The following is a 23,788-nucleotide window of genomic DNA, read 5'->3' as shown; positions in this document are numbered from 1 at the left end:
GTTGGCAAGATATTCTATTCTTCAAAGTTAGCTCAGCTCTATTCTATTCTAATCAAAAGACAGGGTGCAGTTTCTTTATTAGCTAAAGATACAAAAGGACACAGGGGAGGGCATGGACACTGTAATCACCTTCATAGACAACACCTGGCTGGTGGTACAACATATTTGTTTGTTTTTACCACTTTCTACAATCACACATCTCCAATTGTGGATTTTTACACTGCAAAATAACTGATTGTTGACTTGATCAAATGGGGATGCAACAACATTATTTGCCACATGGGGTCAGTGTTGGCTTGGTTTTAGATGAGTGATCTACCTCGTCCCTTTCAAATTGCATTCACATGTCACTCAAGCGCGCTGATTGATTTCCAGAGTGTGGTTTGACTTTGAAGGCTCTATCAAGCGAATTAAGACTTCAACGAGGACAATTTACGTTTACAAAAGATAGGCTACACGGTAAAGAGAGGTTAGTAGCCAACATCAAAATCCAAGTTTAAACTATGCCAGTCTGTCGTTCATATTTATTGCAAAAAAGAAAAGAAAATTGGCGTCAATCAATTACTCATTCATGACGGTCGTTGTCATTTTATTTTGTATAACACAGGTCTACAACATTTTTGTCTTGTCAACAAAATGTATATTAGTGTAACAATCACTCTTGTTAGTTTACAGAAGATTTGATTGAATAATAAGTGTCCTTTCAGTTAGTGGCTCAGGTAAGGTCCTTATTTTTATCCAGCTAGACTCTGCTGGTGTGCTGTGCTCTATTGCTCCCATTTAAAAACGATAACCCTATAGTCTACACACAAGAAACACAAGAATGATAGACTACAACAACAACCTCAATCAAGACCTGTAAATAGTATATTTGGGATGTCTGACGTGATGAACTTGGGAAGTATGCTTACATATGTGGTGTGATGGCATATCGGTATAATTCCTCTCCTTTCACTAAACCCGTCTCCTTTTAATGATTTATTTTACCTTTATTTTAACAGGCAGGTCGATTAAGAACACATTTATATTTACAATGATGGCCGGTCTCCAATGACAGCCTCTCCCCTCTCTAGCTCTTGTCCTGTTTTCCCCACCTGCTCCAGCATGGACCTTGGAGTGACCCATCGGCAACGCCACAACCCTGTTGACAGCATCTGTCGTAAACTGCAGAACATCCAGCGGCACAACCATGAGGTTAACCCCTCCTCGCCCTTCCAGATCCCAAAGTTCACGTCCAGCAGCTACGACAGCCCCCAGTCCGGCCTGCGCCACAACCTGGAAGTAATCCTGAAGAAGCGCGAGAGGGAGGGGATGTTGACCCCCAAGGGTTCACCCCAGGTTCCCAGGAGCTCCCACTGTCCCACCTCCACACCCGTCCACCCCACCATGAACCCCCCGACCCCAGTCAATGCTACGTTCACCATCACCAGTCATCCTGGGGAGTGGAGGGGCACGGGGGTGGGGTTTGGAGGGCAAGGGAGAGGATGGCAGAGGAACTGCTCCACCCCAGCTGTCCAGACTGGAGACATGTTTTTCAACTTCTCTCATGGTCCCCAGTTTACTCAGCCTGAGGCGGGGACAGGGACACGGTCAGACAGCAGTGCGAGGCACAAGATCCCATCTCTGTCCCACACTCACACACCCGCACACAGCCTGCTGTCCTACAACCTCAACTTCTGCTCGTCAGACTCCACGGCCAACCTGCTGCAGTGTGAGCTGCCTTACCCGGCCCTGGTTGTCAAGAGACTGTCCATGGGAGACGGTAGGGGGAATACACACACACACAGAGGGTCACAGTGGGATTACGAAAGCACTGCTTAGTTCTTAGTGAACAATGATATAGACTATTGATCACAGGAGGTTAAGAGCATTCCTCAGGCCTCTCACATACTCTATTCCATTCACCATCTCTTACGTCACACATTATCCACATGTTATTATTACATTTACATTTATGTTGCCTCAAGGAAAGTTATGCAACTGACAGAAGAAGAATCGTGTTTATTGGCCACTGATGAAGTGGCCATTGGCCGGTGTAGTTACAGAAAGTGTGTGTGTGTGTGTGTAGGAGCCATGTTCTCCTCAGAGAACCAGAAGGAGATGAAGGCTGAGGTCAGTCTGATCTGTGAAGAGGATTTATTAGACACCATTTTCCACGCTTGTGACACCCAGCGCAGAGGTAAACACACACACACACAGACACAGTATTAAACTCTCAAAGTATCAAATATACGCTGAGCACAGAAGTCAACTTGCATACACACTCAAAATATCAAATATAGCACATTCTGGAGTGCACACTCATCTACCCAGACTCACAGTATCGAACACACACAGTATGAGGCACACACTCTCATACACTCTCACTGTGATAATTCTTTGGAAAAAAAAAAGCTGTCAATCAATTGCTCCACTGAGTTGTAGCCAGGTCTGCTTTCTTTTCTTTGTTTCTGAAGCAGTCAATTATGTGATACAAGTGCTCTAGATTCCTTATGGGTGGTTCTCTCTTTACAATCCTGTCAGTCTCCCCACCCCTCCTGTCTTATGTTGCCTCCTCCTGAGCTGATTGGCCTGTGGCAATGGAGGAACAGGGCGTTCTTTAAGAAATCCTCTAGTGTGATCCCTTTATCTCTGCTCTGCGGTCTGTAGTGCCTAGTCGTTCGGCTTGCATCCCAGAGGAAGCTTGTGGATTTCTAGTAGTTTTATCTCTGTGGTTTAGGGTTTACTGAAGGTTAGGTTCTGGAGGCCTACACTTGACCCCCGTTGTGTGGAGGTTACACAGCTTTTTCAGTCTAAGGTTTGAGTGTAAACACCTTGTTTGTTTACTAAAAGCTGTTACTGAAGAACCTCAGGCGGAGGTAGGAGATTGCTATGACGTCTGGGCATGGGGAGGTCCCTGACCGTGCTAGTCACCAGACTGACCACAGTAACCCGGTAAATGACTATGGTAAAGACCGTAACCTGGCCCCTCCCTCCTCCTGCTCCTTCAGGTAAGGTGTACGTGTCTCGTATTGTGGATTACCTGCGTCACACCACCAGCCGGGGTTCTGAGGACAGTGGGCTGGAGGACCTGTGTAATATGCTGGACCCGGAGCACAAAGATGTCTCTATTGACCTGGACACCTACCACGCCATCATGAAGGAGTGGATAGATGACTGCAGAAAGAATGGGTACTAGAGCTGTTTTCTATGCGTGTCTACCAAATGGCACTCTATTTATTCCCTTTTATAGTGCAGTACTTTGGGCCAGGGCTCTGGTCAAACGTAGTGCACTATATAGCAGTGCATGTCATCTTGTCAGCTGTTTGCCTGTAGAGGGTGCTGTGTTCTAATTCATGTGTTCTGTCACATGGGCAAATGGATACCAATTTTGCAGCCGATTATTCTTATCAAAGAGCTTGCTGTTTATTAGATAAGCTTTTGTAACAGATACATGAACTACTGCTGTCCTGGCTGTGTGTGAGTAAGTCTGTGATATTGGGTGTCTGTGTAATGTCATGTTTCTGGGTGTCTGTCTCCTTGTCGTCTTCACAGGGACGACACACCAGAGGACTTGACTCAAGAGTCTGTCAGACTCCGAGACAGCCTGTCAGGTGAGTTGATACAGACAGACATATAAGAGACATTAGAGGACTAATCAAAGAAAAGGATGACTGTTCTGAGGGGTGAAGGTTTTCCGGTTGTACGTTTTCTCTTGTACCATGCCTCCAAGTAGCCATGTTTCTCGCTGTCTCTCTGTCTCTCTTTCTCTCTGTCTGTGTCTTCTCCATCTAAAATAACGTCTCATCGTTTTAGCAAAAATATGTATTTTCTCTCTCTTTAAGCATAGATCATTTCTCACCTTGTCTCTCTCTGTCTTCTCTCCGTCAGCTAAGAGGTCTGTCCTGCTGAACATGACCTCAGGCAGTCTGGAGGCATTTGGAGGGGAGGTGTCTCGAGCAGATCTGTAAGTAATGCTTGTGTTCGTGTGTGCGTGCATGACTTTGTCCAATTGTACATTTTACTAACCGTGTTTTACCCTGTATGTGACTGCATCTGTTCATGTGTATGTTCCTACTCAGTGAGACGTCAGACCTGGTGTTCTGTGTGGCCGACCTGCAGTTCAATAACCAGAAGCTTCAGGAGGAGGTGAGGAAGCTGAAGCAGAGCGTGGAGACCATGGAGGACCAGAACCAGAAACTAGCAGAGGAAAATGAGGAGCTCAAGTCACAGGCCAGACTGTATGTATTGTACACACACACAGTCACACATACACAAACTCTTTAAATGCTTACCTTCCTATTCCACCTTGTCTTAATTTAATCTCTTATTAGGCTCCACACACACACACATCCCCAAGTGTAACGTCCCTCTCTCCCCCCTGTAGAGGCCAGCAGCTGGTCCAGAAGGAGAAGATGTTGAAGGAGGAGGTGGAAGAGATGAAGATGAGTCTGAGCTGTACAGAGGAGGGCAGGGCCAGGGCCTCGGCTCAGAGCAAACATATGGTATATACACACACCCTCACACTTCATCTTCACTGTCATGCTATTCAACGATCTACACTGAACAAAAATATAAACGCAACAGCATCAAAGATTTTACTGAGTTACAGTTCATATAAGGAAATCAGTCAATTTAAATAAATTCATTAGACTGGGAATACAGATATGCATCTGTTGGTCACAGATACCTTAAAGGAAAGGTAGGGGCGTGGATCAGAAAACCAGTCAGTATCTGGTGTGACCACTAATTGCTTCATGCAACACGACATATCTCCTTCGCATAGAGTTGATCAGGCTTTGATTGTGGAATGTTGTCCCACTCCTCTTCAATGGCTGTGCGAAGTTGCTGGATATTGCCGGGAACTGGAACACGCAGTCGATCCAGAGCATCCCTAACATGCTCAATGGGTGACATGTCTGGTGAGTATGCAGGCCATGGAAGAACTAGGACATTTTCAGCTTCCAGGAATTGTGTACAGATCCTTGCGACATGGGGCCGTGCATTGTCATGCTGAAACATGAGGTGATGGTGGCTGATGAATGGCATGACAATGGGCCTCAGGATCTCGTAACGGTATCTCTGTGCATTCAAATTGCCATCGATAAAATGCAATTGTGTTCATTAACTTTGACATCAGCAAACCACTCGCCCACAAAACGCCATACTCTGTCTGCCATCTGCCCGGAGTCATCTGTGAAGAGCACACTTCTCCAGCGTTCCAGTAGCCATCGAATGTGAGCATTTGCCCACTGAAGTCGGTTACGACGCCGAACTGCAGTCAGGTCAAAACCCTGGTGAGGACTACGAGCATGCAGATGACCTTCCCTGAGAAGGTTTCTGAGAGTTTGTGAAGACATTCTTCGGTTGTGCAAACCCACAGTTTCATCAGCTGTCTGTGTTAGGTCTCAGATGATCCCGCAGGTGAAGAAGACTGGATGTGGCGGTCCTGAGCTGGCGTGGTTACACATGGTCTGTGGTTGTGAGGCTGGTTGGACATACTGCCAAATTCTCTAAAACGACGGAGGCGGCTTATGGTAGAGAAATTAACATTACATTCTCTGGCAATAGCTCTGGTGGACATTCCTGCAGTCAGCATGCCAATTGCACGCGCCCTCAACTTGACACATCTGTGGCATTGTGTGACAAAACTGCACATTTTATTGGCCTTTTATTGTCCCCAGCACAAGGTGCACCTATGTAATATCATGCTGTTTAATCAGCTTCTTGATATGCCACACCTGCCAGGTGGATGGATTATCTTGGCAATGGAGAAATGCTCACTAACAGGGATGTACAGTTGAAGTCAGAAGTTTACATACACTTAGGTTGTAGTCATTTAAAACTTGTTTTTCAACCACTCCACAAATTTCTTGTTAACAAACTATAGTTTTGGCAAGTCGGTTAGGACATCTACTTTGTGCATGACACAAGTAATTTTTCCAACAATTGTTTACAGACAGATTATTTCACCCACAATTCCAGTGGGTCAGAAGTTTACATACACTAAGTTGACTGTGCCTTTAAACAGCTTGGAAAATTCCAGAAAATTATGTCATGGCTTTAGAAGCTTCTGATAGGCTAATTGACATCATTTGAGTCAATTGGAGGTGTACCTGTGGATGTATTTCAAGGCCTACCTTCAAACTCAGTGCCTCTTTGCTTGACATCATGGGAAAATCAAAAAAAATTAGCCAAGACCTCAGGAAAAAGAAAATGGTAGACCTCCACAAGTCTGGTTCATCCTTGGGAGCAATTTCCAAACGCCTGAAGGTACCACGTTCATCTGTACAAACAATAGTATGCAAGTATAAACACCATGGGACCACGCAGTCGTCATACCGTTCAGGAAGGAGATGCGTTCTGTATCCTAGAGATTAACGTACTTTGGTGCGAAAAGTGGAAATGAATCCCAGAACAACAGCAAAGGACCTTGTGAAGATGCTGGAGGAAACGGGTACAAAAGTATCTATATCCACAGTAAAACAAGGCCTATATCGACATAACCTAAAAGGCCGCTCAGCAAGGAAGAAGCCACTGCTCCAAAACTGCCATTAAAAAAGCCAGACTACGGTTTGCAACTGCACATGGGGACAAAGATCGTACTTTTTGGAGAAATGTCCTCTGGTCTGATGAAACAAAAATATAACTGTTTGGCCATAATGACCATCGTTATGTTTGGAGGAAAAGGGGGGAATACTAGCAAGCCGAAGAACACCATCCCAACCGTGAAGCACGGGGGTGGCAGCATCATGCTGTGGGGGTGCTTTGCTGCAGGAAGGACTGGTGCACTTCACAAAATAGATGGCATCATGAGGAAGGGAAATTATGTGGATATATTGAAGCAACATCTCAAGACATCAGTCAGGAAGTTAAAGCTTAGTCGCAAATGGGTCTTCCAAATGGACAATGACCCCCAAGCATCCTTCCAAAGTTGTGGCAAAATGGTTTAAGGACAACAAAGTCAAGATATTGGAGTGGCCATCACAAAGCCCTGACCTCAATCCTATAGAACATTTGTGGGCAGAACTGAAAAGGCGTGTGCGAGCAAGGAGGCCTACAAACCAGCTCTGTAAGGAGGAATGGGCCAAAATTCACCCAACTTATTGTGGGAAGCTTGTGGAAGGCTACCCGAAACGTTTGACCCAAGTTAAACAATTTAAAGGCAATGCTACCAAATACTAATTGAGTGTATGTAAACTTTTGACCCACTGGGAATGTGATGAAAGAAATAAAAGCTGAAAGAAATAATTATCTCTACTATTATTCTGACATTTCACATTCTTAAAATAAAGTGGTGATCCTAACTGACGTAAGACAGGGAATTCTTACTAGGATTAATGTCAGGAATTGTGAGAAACTGAGTTTAAATGTATTTGGCTAAGGTGTATGTAAACTTCCGACTTCAACTGTAAACAAATTTGTGCACACAATTTGAGAGATGTTTTTTGTGTGTATGGAACATTTTATGGGATCTTTTATTTCAGCTCATAAAACATGGGACCAACACTTTACATGTTGCGTTTATATTTTTGTTCAGTGTATATTGAAAGCAGGTGCTTCCACATAGGTGTGGTTCCTGAGTTAATTTAGGGTCATGTATAAAGATGCTAGGCAGGCCATTATTTTGGCTACCATTGCTATGCCCCCATAGGATGATAATACCCCCAGTCCACAAGTGATGAGTGGTCACTGAATTGGTTTGATGATCATGAAAATTATGTAAACCATATGCCACGGCAATCTCAGTTAGCAGATCTCAATCCAATTGAACACTTAAGGGAGATTCTGGAGCGGTGCCTGAGACAGCATTTTCCACCACCATCAACAAAACCCCATATTATGGAATTTCTCGAGGAAGAAGGGAGTTGCATACCTCCAATCGAGTTCCAGACACTTGTATTCTCAATGCCAAGGTGCACTGTAGCTGTTCTGGCTGGGTTTGGTGTTTCCTTTATTTTGGCAGTTACCTGTTTCCAACTAACGATGCAATGTCCACAGCCCTATACTAACCCAACATCTCCCCAACAGGAGAAAGAGAACCAGAGTCTGATTGCAAAGATAATCTGTCTTCAGGATGAGGTACTGTATTGTATACCTTTCTCTCTGCATACAGAACCCCTTTCAGCAAGATCTAAATCGATCTTGGTAATTTCATTACTTTATCATGTCTTTCATTGGAGGCATCTATAATGCACCTCAAGTGCTTGTATGTGGTTGTCATTCCTTTAATGAGAGATTGATTTGGAGGCTAGTCATCAGGATGATGCTCTCCGACCAATCAGTGTCATTGATCAGTTAAGCGCTTACTAGGGAGAAACAACAACAAAGCAGCAGGGCTATCTGCTTCCCCTGGGGACTTCTTGTCTGCTGTTTTTCCATGATTTTGGACACTGTTTCCCCAACTCTGGTCCTCAAGTACCCCCAACAGTACACAGTTTCGTTGTAGCCCTCGACAAACACACCTCATTCAACTCATTGAGGACTTGATGATTAGTTGACAAGTTGAATCAGGTGTGCTTGTCCAGGGTTACAATACAAATGTGTACTGTTGGGGGTACTCGAGGACCAGAGTTGGGAAATACTGTCCTAGATCATGGAAAAACAGCAGACACTGATTTAGGAAATGCCATTCCATAGCTATCTACTCTAATGCACCTCGTCCACTGTCAGGTGACATGGTAAGGTAAAATAAGCCATCTCTTTTGAGTAGAATTATTAATCTCGCTCTCCCCCACCCCACCTGTGGACTAGAACATCAAAGTCACCATGGAGATGGATGACCTCCAGAAGAAGATGATTGAACTTTGTGACCTAAACGTTGAGCTGCAGGTGGGTCCTCATAACTGTTGTGTGTCTGCAGTGAATATAAGTGAACGAGCTATTGTACTGTCGAGGGAATAAGCGATTTCAAGGTAGGCAACTAGGAAGCGGTTTCCTGGACACCGATTAAGCCTAGTCCTGGACTAGAAAATCCCTTTCAATTAAGATTGTCCATTTAGAATGCTTCTTAGTCCAGGACTAGGCTTAATCTGTTTCTGGTAAACTGGACCTAGAAGTAAAGTAAAGGTTGTGTGAATGTTTTTTTGCTTTTCATGGTCTTCTGAAAAGAAGAGTGCAGTGCTATGGTCCTACATAACTGGCCTTTAGGATCAAAGTGATCCCCACGCCTGCTCCTGATTGGTCTGTCTGTGTGTTGTGGATGAGTGCCAGTGGTGTCATGGTGTATTGTCTGTTCTGTCGTCCACAGGTCCAAAACCATTCCTTCGATGCTGTCATGAGTGAAAAGGAATCCCTCGTACTCCAGGTCAGTATCATCTGAATAAAAAACAAAGCTTTTCTTTATAGTTATTTTGTTCGGTATCTGCTCAGTAATTAATAAAGATGGATCATTATTATAGCTGTGCTGTCTCCTATATTTAAGCAATAAGGCCTGAGGGGGTGTGGTATATAGCCAATATACCACGGCTAAGGGCTGTTCTTATGCACGACGCAACGCGGAGTGCCTGGACACAGCCCTTAGCCGTGGTATATTGGCCATATATCACAAACCCCAGAGGAGCCTTATTGCTATTATAAACTAGTTACAAACGTAATTAGAGCAGTATCAGAAATGTTTTGTCGTACCCGTGGTATACGGTCTGATATACCACAGCTGTCAGCCAATCAGCATTCAGGGCTCGAACCTCCCAGTTTATCATCTCTATTATAGCACGGCTGTACAAAGCGAAGGTCACATTGTAGATTGGGTCCTTAGATCAATAATAACCCAGGCTTCAGGGCATGGAAGCCTTTTGATCTGACAATTTTTGATAAATCTGAAAATAAATAATATTGCTGTCATGTTGTCTCCCCTCTACAGAAATGCAGACAGATTGAGGAGCTGAAGGCTGCAGTAGTGGAGTACTCGTCAGTCACAGAGGTGAGGAGGCTGTCTGGTAATCATTACCCCAAATCACCCCCTATCCCCTTAGCCCTTACTCCCATGCACTAGATCATAAAGGAGCGGATGGGTACAAGCAGCAATACTGTACCCCACTGCTCTGTACTGCTTACCAGAGAGCTCTGCAAAAGTATTTATGTCCATCTCTCTCAGCAGAGTACTATGGATATGCAGGCATGTCTGTCTGTCTCTGTCAGCTGCAGTGAATATGTATTAGCTGCAGCAGTAGTGGTGTTATCTAACCGTGTTTGATGTCTGTTGTTGTCTCTGACAGCTGTTGAGAGCAGACAAGTCCAAGCTGGAGAGCCAGATGCACATGATGCAGCCAGACATGGCAGCGTAAGTATGTATTAGAGATGGTGCCTTGACTGTTCTAGTAGCAGGATTGGGGAATGCTGTGTATTCTCTGTTGTTTAACTATGTCCTTTTGTCTTCGTAGTTTGTTCTGTTTGGTTTGCTCTGCCCTGAAGCGGTCTGTGCTCTGTGGAGTGGGATGATGTTATATATATTTTTTTCATTCTGTCTCTTTTTTGCATTTCTCTCTCTCTCATTGTCTCTCGCTCTCCCTCTTGCAGTGCAGGTCTCTCCCTGTCGGTGGTGTACAGGTTGAACCAGAGCTCTTCAGGGTCCCTGCAGACAGAACTGGCCCTTGCTCAAACACCTCCGGAGGTTAGTTAAGCAATAAGGCACGAGGGGGTGTGGTATATGGCCAATATACCACAGCTAAGGGCTGTTCTTATGCACGACGCAACACTGAGTGCCTGGATACAGCCCTTAGCCGTGGTATATTGGCCAGATACCACAAACCCGCAAGGTGCCTTATTGCTATTATAAATTGGTTACCAACGTAATTAGAGCAGTAAAAATACATGTTTTCTCATACCAATGGTATACGGTCTGATGTACAACGGCTGTCAGCCAATCAGCATTCAGGGCTCAAACCACCCAGTTTATAATTAAATATATCCCCTAGTTCCATGTTTGTGTCACAAATCTGTCACAGTGCAGGGAGCATAGTGGAGTTGCATTTTTTCATTCTGAAGTAGCTGCCTGTGAATTGAACACCCACTCTCTCTGTTTGAGTACTCTCTCACCTTTCAGGACCCACCCACTGTATTCACCCAAAACATCAGCTCCAAAGACCCTATTAGGCTATAGTTTACTGACACCATCAGCCTATTCGCTTCAGGGTTAATGACCAAGTCGTGTTGTTTTATTCCCAGGGTGCTGAGTGTGTGTCGCCGCTGAGCTCTGCGTCTGCTCTAGATGAGACTCTGGACAGGGAGGTGTTTCTGCTCCTGCAGGGCCCCACACCTGACCAGATGTCCCTGGAGTTCAAGAGCCTCATCAACAAACTGGTACTCTATACAGTAGATACAGCAGACATTGTCCCAATTTATACACTAGATACAGCAGTCCTGATAATTCACTAGATATCTTCAGCCATTACTGTCCTAATTATGCACTCAATACACTATGAAGGGACTGGTATCTAGCCAGCATAGCAAATTGAATTGATTAATACTAAAAGTAGTTACATGGAGAACCTGAATCACATTCATTGTTTTTCTGGTTGTTTTCAGAAGAGAGATTTTAAGGACGAGGGTCTCTCCATCTTGTCAACACTCAGAGGACTTATACACCACTATGGAGGACCAGGGGCTAGTAGAGACCCCAGACTGCAGGTGAGGGGCACACACACACACACACACACACACACACACACACACAGGCTCTCCTCTCTCGTTTTCTCACTCCTTCTTTCTTTCTCTCTCTCCCCCTCTCAATCTCTCCCTCTTTTTCTCTTGCTCTCACGCGCTTTCTTGCTCTCTTTTCTCTCACTCACACACTCTCTCCCTCTCTTGTTCTCGCTCACTTTCTCTCTCGCTCACGCTCTCTCTCCCACTGTCATTCTCTCTCTATTTTTCTCTTGCTTTCTCTCCCTCGTTCTCTCTCTCACACACACACACACACACACACTAGAACCATTAGAGTGGATGTATCAACCCACTATCTAGCCCAGTTGTGGAGGAGGATGTTACTGAATCACTCTGTACCAGAGAACTCTCCATATTCTCCTGTGTGTGTAGGTGTTTGTGTGTGTGCGTAGGCATGCTGGGGGTCAAATATGTGTACCAAAGCGGAGGATGGTGTTTCTCTAGGTTCAGAGATTCAAGAGAAGAGAGCAAATACCTTTTAGTTTTCCATCATATTGCTTTTCACTTATCCTGTTTTTTCAGATCAGTGCAGAATGTAGATACAGGAAATGAGACAAGGAAAGGAGCAGTTAGGCTATTGAGATTCACCCCACTGAGTTCAATGTGGAGAGTAGGGAGGCGTTTAGCTGAATAGGACTCTCTCCCGCTCTGCTCGTAGCTTTTAGAGGATTACATAATATGGCTATTCTGTCTCCTCTCCAGAGATCCCTAATCTACAATGTTATATAACTATCTCTAGCCCATCAATGCCTAATTAATACAGCGCGGCTTAGTTAGTGTGCTGTAGCGTAAATGCAGTCTCTCTCAACACACACAGACACACACTCTAGCTCTCTCTCCCCCTCCCTGCTCTCTCTCGTTCTCTTTGTCACCTCCCTCTTCCCCCCTCTGTTGCTCTCTTTCATTCCTCCTCTCTCCCTCCCTGTCACTCTATTCACTCCCTTTCCTCTCGCCCACCTCCTTTCTCGCTCCAATCTGCATTTGTCAGACACGTACACAGTAAACATTCTTCTTGAGTAAAGAGTGAGTGCAGTAGTGTCACTGACTGTGACTAAGAGATGGACAAACTTTACTGTATGTCTAGTACTGCTGGATAGACTGTCTATCGGTCTGCCTGAGACCCAGTAGCTCCAGGAAGAGGCTGACTCCCTGCCCTTTCTCCCCCCCAGGCAGTGCAGTCTGAGCTGGATCAAAGGAGGACAGAGTGGGGCCTCAGCCTGGAGCAGTTGGACCAGTACACCGACTCCTTGGAGAAAGAACTAATCAAGATGGCCAGCAACATAAGGAGGTCCCGCACTGAGATACTACACCTGTCGGTCAGGTGAGTGGGGGTTGAGTGTGTGTGCGTGTTGGAAGTGAGGGTCAAGAGGAACTGGTGCTGCTCTTCTCTCACTGGTCAATTAGGTTTTGCTGGTCTTGTATAAGAAAGGGTTACAGTGGGGCGGGAGGGACTGTCATTGTCTAAAGTACTACAGACTCTGTGACAGGAGGGATCTGGTCATATTTGGCTGCTTCCCTCTGCTCTCCTGAAGTCTCTGTGCTCTGGGTCTGACTGGGTGACCTCTAACCTGTCTAAGTAGTGGTTGGGTCCTGGCCCAGTATGGCTCTCTGTCTGTAGCTGCCTCTAGCTGCCTCACTGCCACGTGGGCCCGTTCCACACTGCCGCCCTGCTCTGGAGGATAAAGGGGGGAGGGGGGCCGTTATCAGGCCAGGCTGTGGGAACGTTGTCTGGGCTAGCCAGCTGTGCACAGGCCCTCTGGACTACTCTGGGACTGGGTGTTAGGAGCTGTCCGATACTGGGAGTTAGGAGCTCTGGAGAGCCCCTATCATCCTAGTACAGGCTGGGCAACAGCAGCATGGGACACTGCATGGGCCTGCGGATTGGGTACAGTATGTTATGTTATGGACCCTTCACTACGCTGTCAATGGGCTGGGTGAGAGTGATGAATCGGTTAATTTGCTTTGTTGTCACTGGATGCATGATTGACATGGTTTCAGAAATATGTGTGTTAAGTGACCTTGTATTGTTGACTTTAGGGTAGATGGGGGTGTTGCTTTGTGTATGTCTGTGTAAATATGTGTAATTTACGTGGGTCCGTCCATGTAGGGTTCAGGAGCAGGAGAATCAGAAGCAGCAGCTGCGTGAGGAGTTGGACCAGCTAAATACCCTGGGGGACAGCAGGGAGGCCAGCTGCCAGACCCCCGACGAGGACCCACAGGTAGGAGGGAGAGAGAGATACAAAGATGGAGGGAGGGAAGAGGTAGACAGGACAGCAAAGAGGCTAGCTGTGAAACCCCTGACCCTGATGATCCACAGGTAGGACTAAGCGAGAGATTGGGAGACCTGGGAGAATGGGGGAAGAGGTGTTGTCCCCTGTGCGTCACAGCTGGCATGTAGCTTTTGAATATCTGTAGAATATCTTGTTGTAGGAAGATTGAAAAAGTTAGGGATTCACTCGACTAGTATGGGAGAAAGATGTCGGGTACAGTAGGTAATGGGCTACTGTTAGGACACAGGCATTGAGAGCCATGGATAAGAACATGGAACATAGCAGAGAATAGGACTCAGATTCAGATTGATAAGAACATGGAACATAGCAGAGAATAGGACTTAGATTCAGATGGTGAATAGTAAAGGCTGTTTAATAGAGACACTAGAGGATGGAGTAGGAGTGGGTAGCTGAGTGGACACTTTGCACACTTTCTGATCAGGAGAAATATTCTGTGTTGTTAATCTCTCTCCTATTCTGTAATGCTATTTTGTAAGTGCCTTGGTCTATTATCGCCCATAGGCACAGATCTAGGATCGGTTTACCATCTCACCAACCTTAACTATTAGGGAGGAGAAACACACAACTGATCTTAGATCAGAATTTGGGGAAAATGTAACTTTTGATTTGCTGTTAAACTCTGAAAATTAACATTAGCACTTTGAACAGGCTCAGTTCTATTTGTATATCTTTATCATGTATTTAAGTAGGGACAAATGCAATTAAAACATTGACACATTGAAAAAACAAGTGTAACTTTATCCTACTGTTTGTTTTGCTCCTGGCATGATCTATGAGGTTCTAGTCTATTCAATCTGTTTTTTTATTCATTAACCTTTTTAGACCGTTTTTCCTGCACTATCGTGCTTCTACGTGCTCTTTGGTGTCTAGGCAGAGTTACTGAAAAACCTCTGTGACAACTGCTAATGTGAAAAATGCTTTATAAATATGAATTCCCTGAGCAGGTTTTAATTCCGTTTATTTACTTTGTCAGGCTGGGGAGGACCTGGACTGGGACGAGGAGTTTGTCCTCCAAGACTTCCTGAAGAACGAGGGGGTGGAGATGTACAGGGACTTCAAGAGTCAGGAGACAGGACAGACGGACAGGAGGACGGAGGACAGACTGGCGGAGAGAGGGGACCAGCCTGGAGAGGGGGAGGAGGGGGAGGTGGGGGAGAGGTGGACCGTGGTGGGGGGAGAGGGACAGGAGGGGGGACTGAGGGGAATCTCCCTTCTCTCTCCTCTCTCGGAAAGAAGTGAACCCGACCAGACGGAGGGAGAGGATCTGAGAGGTGAATGTGTAGGATTCCCCAGATTAGTAATGATGATATCCTATTATAATACCATATTGGGCTGTATTTTAGTGAGTTTACAGGAGTTCCTGTAAGGTCTCTCTCTATGGTTCTGGACTACTGAGCCGGGTGAAACACTGGGTAAACCAGGGGTTAGTGAGTCCGTCAGAAGCCTGAGTGGATTACTCCGGTAATCCCTGGAGTCACAGAGCACTCAGCCACCCTTGAAGGACCAGGCCCAGACACACACACAGCCCTCTGGGGTTTGTGGCAAGGACAGCCATAGATGGCCAGGGTCTCCAGCTAGGGACCTCTTTGTGTGTGTGTGTGTCCTGGTTAAAGGCCCTTGGAGGGCCCAGCCTTCTGTGTGTGTGTGTGGCTGTTCTCTGGCAAGTCTTCTCGGCCCCAGCCTTCTATGGCCAGGTGTTAAAGTCATCCAAACCCATTGGAAGTGTTCAGTAATCCCCAGTGGTCTCCCTGCATCACTGGCTGCCAGAACCCAAAGAATGTGGTCATTACTGTCTCTAAATCCACTAACACAGACGGGGAGTTTAATAGTCTAATATTATGGTCTAAGATGGTAGTGGGTGGGGCTTAGTTTGACCTTGCCAGTGACCCCAGCTGAATATCACGGAGATGATTTTCAACTTGAACTAATTAGCTTTTCTTGTTCCTTCCTGTCTCTCTCCCCCTCCCTTCCTCTACCCCCCTCTCTCCCTCTTCCCCATTGTCCCTCCCTTTTTCTCTCTCAGAAACCACAGCGTCAACAGACAGTGACCAGAGGGTGAACAGTCTTTCCCCACAGGTAGATGGCAGTCTTTAAAACCTATTACTCTGTGTATGTACTCCAACTGTGTCAGTGTGATTTATAGCTATTCTCTGGATTAGTTTGGTGGTTATCCACTCCAGACTTAAAAGACTGAACTATATAACCATACCAAAAAAGCCATATCTTTGGGGTTGCCCTCATGTGTTTTGTGAAAGGAACATTGCTCTGTCACTGTTAAGATTTGACTGGTGGTGGTTTTTCATATAAAAGAATGGGTGTTCATTTGAGTAGAACCCCACCTTGGAACAATGCTTTGAATGGGGATATCCCTTCTAGTATGTAGATCTACGTAGTCGTCAGGAGTGCATGTGACCGTATGTGACGATGATGACAGTTTTAAGAGGCCACTTCTGGTGGGCAGGAAACTGAAAACGGTCATAGGCCCCGTTCAAATACTTTGAACATGCATCCTTCCCTTATCTCTTCCTTGAATGAATCACCTATCTATCCTGGTCACTTAGGTGTTGTGTAGCTTTTACCAGTCCAGTCATCATGTCTGATCAGTGATCACTCCAAGGAAGGAACAGAGGAAGGATTTTAAGAGTATTGGAACAGGAGCAGAAGTGTTAACCACACCTCTGAGAATAGACAACAGGACATGGACAAATCTAGCCTGGAACATGCACTCTTTCCTTCCATCTTCCTCTCTCATACTTTATACCTCCCACTTGACATAACAACTCATACAGCCTTGTATTTATTTGACTACCAAATTGACTTATTTGCTCATGTCATTAGTTCTAGATAGACAAAACGGAATGGCTCATCTTCTGAAGTCGAGCTTTCTTACTTAATCGGATCGATAGGGAATGGACAGTGACTCACACTGACACAGAGGTGATTGTTTTATATGCTTTGTTGTTGGATAAGCAAAGGCGTTGTTGCTTGCCAGTCTGATTTCGCTACATCCTTTCACATGAACTGAATGGACAGGTGGCTGTTATGTATTGATGCTCATCTGTTTATCATATTCATACTCTTATTATACTTTTTTTTACATGGATAATTATCTGTATGTGTTGTTCCTCAGGGTGTCAAACTCCCAGAATGCTTTGGGCCTGAGGACGCCCACCAGCAGGCTGTTGACACTGAAGAGCATCCACTCCCTCCCTGCCACTCTTCTCTATCGGGTAAGACCATCTCTCTCTCATCACTCTCTCTCTCTCTTCCTCCCCTCTGATCAGTCTTTCTCTCTCTGCACCATGCCATCCCTGACTCACTCTAGCCTGCAACTACAGCAAATGTAGTATTTCTCTTCATGCATTCAGTATATTTCATTAAGTTGGATGGCCCTCTCCAATGCTGTTTCACTTATGATGACTCCTCACCCTTTTGTCCAGATGCAATGAGCCCTGACACCGTAGTGCCCCTTCTTCAAGACACACCTCAGCCTGGCTCACCAGAACACGACAGGACCATCACTGCTGGGAACAGTCCACCCCTCAGGCTGGCTGAGATGGTATCTCCCAGCTGCACTTACCCTGTGATGGATGAGACCATTTTACTGACTGGCAGGTGAGAACTGAGCTCTGTGGCTTTTACTGTACAGTCGTAGTTTCGGTGTATGTGAGTGCACTGTAGCATGCTTCTCTTCCTCTCTGAACACATTTGCCAGTCAAATTAGTGTTTTCCAAGCCGAGTGAAGAGGGAAGTGTTGGCTGTGTAATTGGGCCCCTTTAGCGATACTTTGCATACCCACGATGCACCTGTAATCGGGGCTGGGGCAGTGACATTGCTCACATAGGTTGGTGCAGTCAGTGACCCCAGCTGCTTCCTACTATCTGAGAGAGATAAGCACCCACCAACATTTTATTACTGAGGGAGAGAATTTATCATTTCTCTGGTTGGGCTCCAAGAGACACTGATACACTGACCTTTCACCTTTCTCTCTGGGTTAGCCCCCAGCAGACAGACTGCAGTGAAGGAGGAAAAGAAGTAGAGGACGACATCACCTCGACCAATATGAATGACGCACAGGTCAGTACAATAAACAGGAAGTATTTTACTGATGGCACAATGATGGGAAAACTAACTTCCTTCATTGACAGTCACAGCCACTGTGACACAATCTCTGTCTTGACTTCCCCTTTTCTATCACTCTCTCTTTCCCTCTCTCCGTCTTTTACTCTCACTCTGTTCATTCTCTTCCTGGTTGGGCTGAGTGGTGCTGTGTTGTGGATGGGATGGAGGGGTATGGACAGGGGCTGGTCGGCTAAGGGCTGTGCCCAGAGAAGAGGGGGTTAGGGTGGAGGAGGACCCATGGTCCCTCCCACCTATGTGAGTATTCTGCTCCAGTTGCTCCAATGCACTGTACACTTTGTCATGGGAGGCAAGTATGGCTTATTTGGTTCTTAGCTCCAGATTGTGTACATATGATGTTATGTCTGTGTAATAATGTAGTCTTTATGTTTACGTGTAATCCATTGTGTAGTCTACTGTAAACTTTTCTCTATCTTTTCTGAGCGGGTTTGTATGTGGTTATTTCATTATTGTCACAGGGGTTAGCTGTGAGTCTATCCACAGAGACAGACATGCTATTTCTGTTATTCCAGTCTCCTGCTCTGCGTAGGCACAGTGGGGTGGCACTCCTGTGAGAAATATTTCCAGAGGGAGCCAACAGATTGCTTCTAATACAGTTAAGAGTGCAAGTTTAATCTGTCTGTGGTGAGGATTAGCAAGCATTTAGAGCTGGATCTGTCTGTCGGTTTGGTAGACTGGAGAGTAGTGAGAGAGCAGGTATCGTAGTGGTTAGAGCTTTGGGCCAGTAACCAAAAGGTTGCTAGTTCGAATCCCTGAGCCAGGTAAATAAATCTGTCTGTGCCCTTGAGCAAGGCACTTAACCATAATTGCTCAAGGGTTGCTGTTGATAATGGCTGACCCTGGCCGTGACCCAGCTCTCTGAGGGTGTCTTGGGGAGCAGTGGCGATTTTAGCATGTCAATCTTGGTGGGGCAAACAAAAACAAAAAAGTGGGATACATGCCAGCAAAGCCACTACACAACACTTAACAACACATGAATTGCACTATAACGGTGACAAACGGTGCCCACAAACTGTTAGGGCCTACATAAAAGCTGTCCCAACATCCTACCACTGCTACACCTGGCTATCAGCGGAGCCTTGTCTGGCAGCGAAACAGTTCATTCAGCCTCATTTACTGCCTTTTAAATAAACATAGCTGATATGGCTGACTTGCTTAAACAAATGTGGTTTCTAATGACAATTGAGATGTACAAACTATGGCATAAGGGGACGACAAGCGATTAAGACATTAATGAGCGAGCTAGGATGGACGTAGTCAATAATGATTTGTTTAGCACTTTTGAAATGTACAGCGACAGAATTCGGGTAAATAGACCAAGTTATTAGGGTGAGGCACATGGGCTACTAACAGTTTACTACACAACGTACACTTAGTATTACTTTCTTAGCTACAGTATACAGATCTCCCTGGCATATTACATCATTTATGCAACAGCATACAATACATTTTTTGACTCACCTTGTTGTGCTGTGCTCACTTGAACAGGAAGCTGGCGCGGTGGTCCTTCATGGGCAAATTTTGTCATCAAAGTCTGGCATTCTCTGGATTTATGGTGCTTTCAAGACAACTGGGAACTCTGAAAAAAACAAGGTTGAATCATGATGACGTCATTGATCTTCAGGTCGTAGCTCTAGAAAGAGGCCAGAGTTCCCGATTTTACAATTCCGAGTTGGATGACTGTTCAAAATGTATTTCCCAGTTGGAGCTCGTTTTTTCCCAACTTTCCAGTTGTCTTGAACTCACTGAAGTAAAGTTTTCGCAGTTCCGAGTTAACAGTTGTTTTGAGCACGGCACAAATCATGCTGCATTGACAGCATGGCCAATGTTGAATGTTTATCATTTTAAACTTGGAAAAGAGACCCTTAATCCCAGATTTGGGACCACACAGCCACTCCACTGAATAGCAGGCTAGTGATTGCTTTGCAATGCTTGCAGTTAGCCACTGTCACTGATTCCTTTCCAACCACTCATTGTTGAAGTTGCGATTTCCAACTTGTTGTGTAATGTTTATGGCCGATGAGCACGATACGTTTTATCTATAATTTCTCTTCATTATTTCTCTTCATATGACAAGGATTAAAAAGGATTTGCCAGTAGATTGTCGACTTGATTCATGATGATGACTGCTAGCTAAGATTTTTTAAGTATGATGTGGACATGATCAGTCCAATCAAAGCTACTGTAGATCTAACGTGATTTGATGTCATTTTATCTGTGGCCAATGACCATGAGCCTTCTTGGATGGGCACTTCTAATGTAACTCTATGGCAGCACCCAAGGGGCTTGAACTTTCTAGGTCTACCCTTAGACTTGGCGTGACCTAATGTCCCCATGAGTGACAGAACACTAAGCTAATCATGGCGCAACTAGAGAACATTACCAACACCTACGCTCCGTATTTTCCGCTGGCTGCCCCACCACCACAGACAGCACTGAGCTAGGCTGAAACACATGCATTTTGGAGCTGCCTTACTCAAGAAAGCAAAAAAGAGACCATGTTTGTATGCGGCTTTATTAACTCAATTATTATAAAAACATTTTTTACATTGTTTGCAAACTGATGTGACACGTATTAATGCCAAAATAACATGCAAAAAAGGCAAGCCCCCCCCCCCCCCCCCCCATTATTTTGCTAAACATGTGGGGCTCAAAACAGGAGGGGCTCTGCACCTGCCCTGAATGAGGGGTCACCACTGTTGGGGAGAAAAAACACAGGACAAATAAGCACCCACCAAATAATAATTATTATTTATTATTATTATTATGATGTATCTGTTTGTAGACTAGTAATCAACAGTTTGAATTTGGTGAGTTTATAAAACCCAAGTAAACTATAGGGATTAACAACGGTAACCGGGATCCCAGGACTGTCCTGAGACCACTCTTCACATTTCCCGAAAATAAATTATGACAAGACCCGGGAATATACAACATTTTCCCCCAATGTCGCACTAATGCAATTCCACAAAATAGCCTACAGAACAGGCGCAGCAGCAGATTGGCAATAAATAAAATAGCACATTATCCAAGCAGGTTGTTTTATGAAAGCCTTTAACCTAGCATATTTACTTAACAAAAAGTCCCTATAAATTCAAGGCACACGCATAGTTGACACTGCCGGACTGCACACAGAAACCCGAATTCAGTTTAGAATTCTCATCAGAGGTTGCATTATCAAAGCACGTCACATGCAGGTCAAAATACCGCTGTAACATTACCCCGTTGACCATATGAGAGCTTCGGTAGAGAATGTGTGATCAACAAATGGTTTGAGAGTAGATATGGACATTTTTTTTAACAATTGGTCCCCATTTAAGATAACTTCATATTTAAACAATTTCATCTCTCTGTTATTCATGAGCTGATCTGCTATCTGTATAATCATCAACTCGATTTTTATGTCATTCGTTGAGGGTTATCTAGCAAGCTTAGCAACTTTGGTCACTTGACTTTTGTTTGACTGCTGTTACAAAGTCTGTATGATTCGAAAACGCTATAGCCTACTCAGGGTACGCTCTGTGCATCCTGAGCGCACTCTGTGTCGATATAGTGTAGGCCTAGCGTACTGCTGAAATGCGCTGAATTAATTGAGGAACATAACGCTCAGAATTTATGAACGGCCTGTTTCGCAATTCACAACAATGTCATTGGCGGTTAAAGTTTACTCTATTATTACTAAATATCAGTTTCACTTGCTGTGAAATCTTTACATAGGCTAGTGGCTCCGGCAATGTGGCGCACCGAAATCTTATTTTGGGAGAACCCTGGTTTAGTGACCATATCTTGGTTTTAAACGCTTGAAATGGGCACTTCCGATTTTTGCGGTATTTCCTGGGACTCTCGGGATAAATATGAATTATTCCCGGTATTGAAACTTGGTTGAACACACTTAAGCTTTATAATCCCTTTATGAACACTTAATGGCACATAGTAACATCAGCGTTGCCAGTCTGGCAGTTATTCAGTAGCAGGAAATGAAGACACTGGTGTTATTGGCCAAATCTGCCTGACTTCATTACACTGTTTGCTTAAGCTATGTCCTGGACTGGTTGTTACACGAATAAATGCAACAGTCTTGGATTGTCCTGTGTCCTTGCTTCTGAATAACCGTTTTGTTTATAAACATGGGTTGTGTCGAGTTGAAATGCTACATAGATAATACATAAAAGGGATCTAGATCCAGCTTGTATCTGTTTTGCAGTGTGATTTGAGGTTGGTTTTTATAGTGTCATTCTCCTCTTGATTGTTATGCACAGTTACATTACTCAACTACCACTCAGCATAGCTCTGCGCTCGAGTATCCAGCTTTATATAGTCTAGTGCCTTCCGCTCTTACCCATCTGTAGTGTGTGTGCCGTATTCCAACGCCCCCACTACTTACTGCCCTGCCAGTGGAAATGCCTTGTCCACACTTATTCTGTCCAACACTTATACTCACACACACACAGCCCCCGACACACACACACACACACACACACACACACCGCACACAGCTGCAGGGCTCTCCACCAACCAGCACATTATGTAAGAAATGAGCATTCTCCATCCCATCCTTTAAATTCACTGTACAGAGCGTTGATAACATTCTGATGCCATGGGACAGGTACGGAATGCAATTGTGTGCGTGTCGCTCTTTATAATCGTTAACTTCCTCTGACGAGTGGTGCTAAAAGTATGTTACAAGGCCACCTGCATTTGTCTCTCACCTCTCTCTCACACATTTTTCTCTCACCTCTCTCTCTCACATTTTTCTCTCTCTCTCTTAGAAGCTAACCCAGGACCAGCTGGCTGAGAGAGTGCTAGCAGAGGACAGGTGAGTGCGTGTGTGTGTCTACATGGTTGTGTCCTAGTTGCATGATGGAGGTGGTGTACTTTCCTCTGACATATGCTGTCTGTGTGCTGAGATATATTTTCTGTTAGGAGGTTAATGTTGGCTTTGTTTGGAATTGTTTAGAACATTACTCTTGCTTTTGGTTGTGATAGAGACATACGGTAGTGATAAGGGCAAGTTGTGCAATTGTTTTGGCATGGTGGAATTGCTGCAGCGCTCTATAATGTGTGTGTGTTCCAGCCTGTTGCCAGTACTAGAGGAGGAGGAGGAGGAGGAGGAGGGCATACAGGAGTCAGTGGTGCAGGTGCCTACAGTGGAGGGGGACTTGGCAGGTAGGAGGAAATAGAGGAGCTATGGCCTCCTGCCAACATTGTGTCTCTGTGTACGTGAGTGTGTGTGAGAGAAGGAGAAAGTGTGTGTTTGCATGTGTGTAACACTCCTTTCACTGGCTCTACAGGGACAGTCAGTCTGACAGGGGACGGAGGCTCTCAGACCATGGATGGACTGACTGTTACGTCCACTGACCCATCACAGGGTCCAAGGGATGCTATGACCCCTGACCCCTCAGGAGCCAAAATTGACTCCCTGGTTCTCAGGAGCAAGTTCAAGAAGGATCTGGTGAGCGGTCTATTTAATGATATATGGCCCCCCTGTCTCAAATGGCACCCTAATCCCTAGTGCAGATACAAGGGGTTCTGATCAAAAGTAGTGCACTATGTAGGGAATAAATCATTTGAGATAAGAGCGCTGTGATGGTGAGAGACCTTATGACTTATTGAGAAAATGTAATCTTTCCTGCCTTGAGGGAGTGAACATTCTTTCACTTTAGTCGACTCTGTGCTTATCTACACAGGGAAGCACTTCAGACTCTAGCAGAATGGAT

At 45.1% G+C, this 23,788-nt stretch overlaps 1 protein-coding gene across 1 annotated transcript in view; it reads left to right on the top strand.

Moving 5' to 3' along the window:
* Positions 1–1,104: 1,104 nt before the first annotated feature.
* The window catches only part of LOC311139818 (inositol 1,4,5-triphosphate receptor associated 2-like), a gene marked incomplete at its 5' end in the record, with an annotated part of 31,070 nt that continues 8,386 nt past the window's right edge, over positions 1,105–23,788 (top strand). Inside the window, 25 exons of the mRNA XM_084174781.1 lie at positions 1,105–1,762; positions 2,069–2,179; positions 2,991–3,171; positions 3,535–3,593; positions 3,871–3,946; positions 4,062–4,220; positions 4,367–4,484; positions 8,011–8,061; positions 8,734–8,811; positions 9,230–9,286; positions 9,842–9,901; positions 10,197–10,261; positions 10,498–10,591; positions 11,146–11,280; positions 11,506–11,607; positions 12,810–12,961; positions 13,748–13,859; positions 14,905–15,202; positions 15,955–16,007; positions 17,062–17,161; positions 17,372–17,546; positions 17,930–18,008; positions 22,841–22,887; positions 23,146–23,237; positions 23,363–23,523. Coding sequence (XP_084030907.1) covers positions 1,105–1,762; positions 2,069–2,179; positions 2,991–3,171; positions 3,535–3,593; positions 3,871–3,946; positions 4,062–4,220; positions 4,367–4,484; positions 8,011–8,061; positions 8,734–8,811; positions 9,230–9,286; positions 9,842–9,901; positions 10,197–10,261; positions 10,498–10,591; positions 11,146–11,280; positions 11,506–11,607; positions 12,810–12,961; positions 13,748–13,859; positions 14,905–15,202; positions 15,955–16,007; positions 17,062–17,161; positions 17,372–17,546; positions 17,930–18,008; positions 22,841–22,887; positions 23,146–23,237; positions 23,363–23,523 — 3,273 coding nt within the window. The remainder of the gene's footprint in view (positions 1,763–2,068; positions 2,180–2,990; positions 3,172–3,534; positions 3,594–3,870; positions 3,947–4,061; positions 4,221–4,366; positions 4,485–8,010; positions 8,062–8,733; positions 8,812–9,229; positions 9,287–9,841; positions 9,902–10,196; positions 10,262–10,497; positions 10,592–11,145; positions 11,281–11,505; positions 11,608–12,809; positions 12,962–13,747; positions 13,860–14,904; positions 15,203–15,954; positions 16,008–17,061; positions 17,162–17,371; positions 17,547–17,929; positions 18,009–22,840; positions 22,888–23,145; positions 23,238–23,362; positions 23,524–23,788) is intronic.

The sequence above is a fragment of the Coregonus lavaretus genome, assembly GCF_964263955.1.
Source record: "Coregonus lavaretus genome assembly, chromosome: 13".
NCBI lineage: Eukaryota > Metazoa > Chordata > Actinopteri > Salmoniformes > Salmonidae > Coregonus > Coregonus lavaretus.
This window is presented reverse-complemented; position numbering and strand designations above follow the sequence as displayed.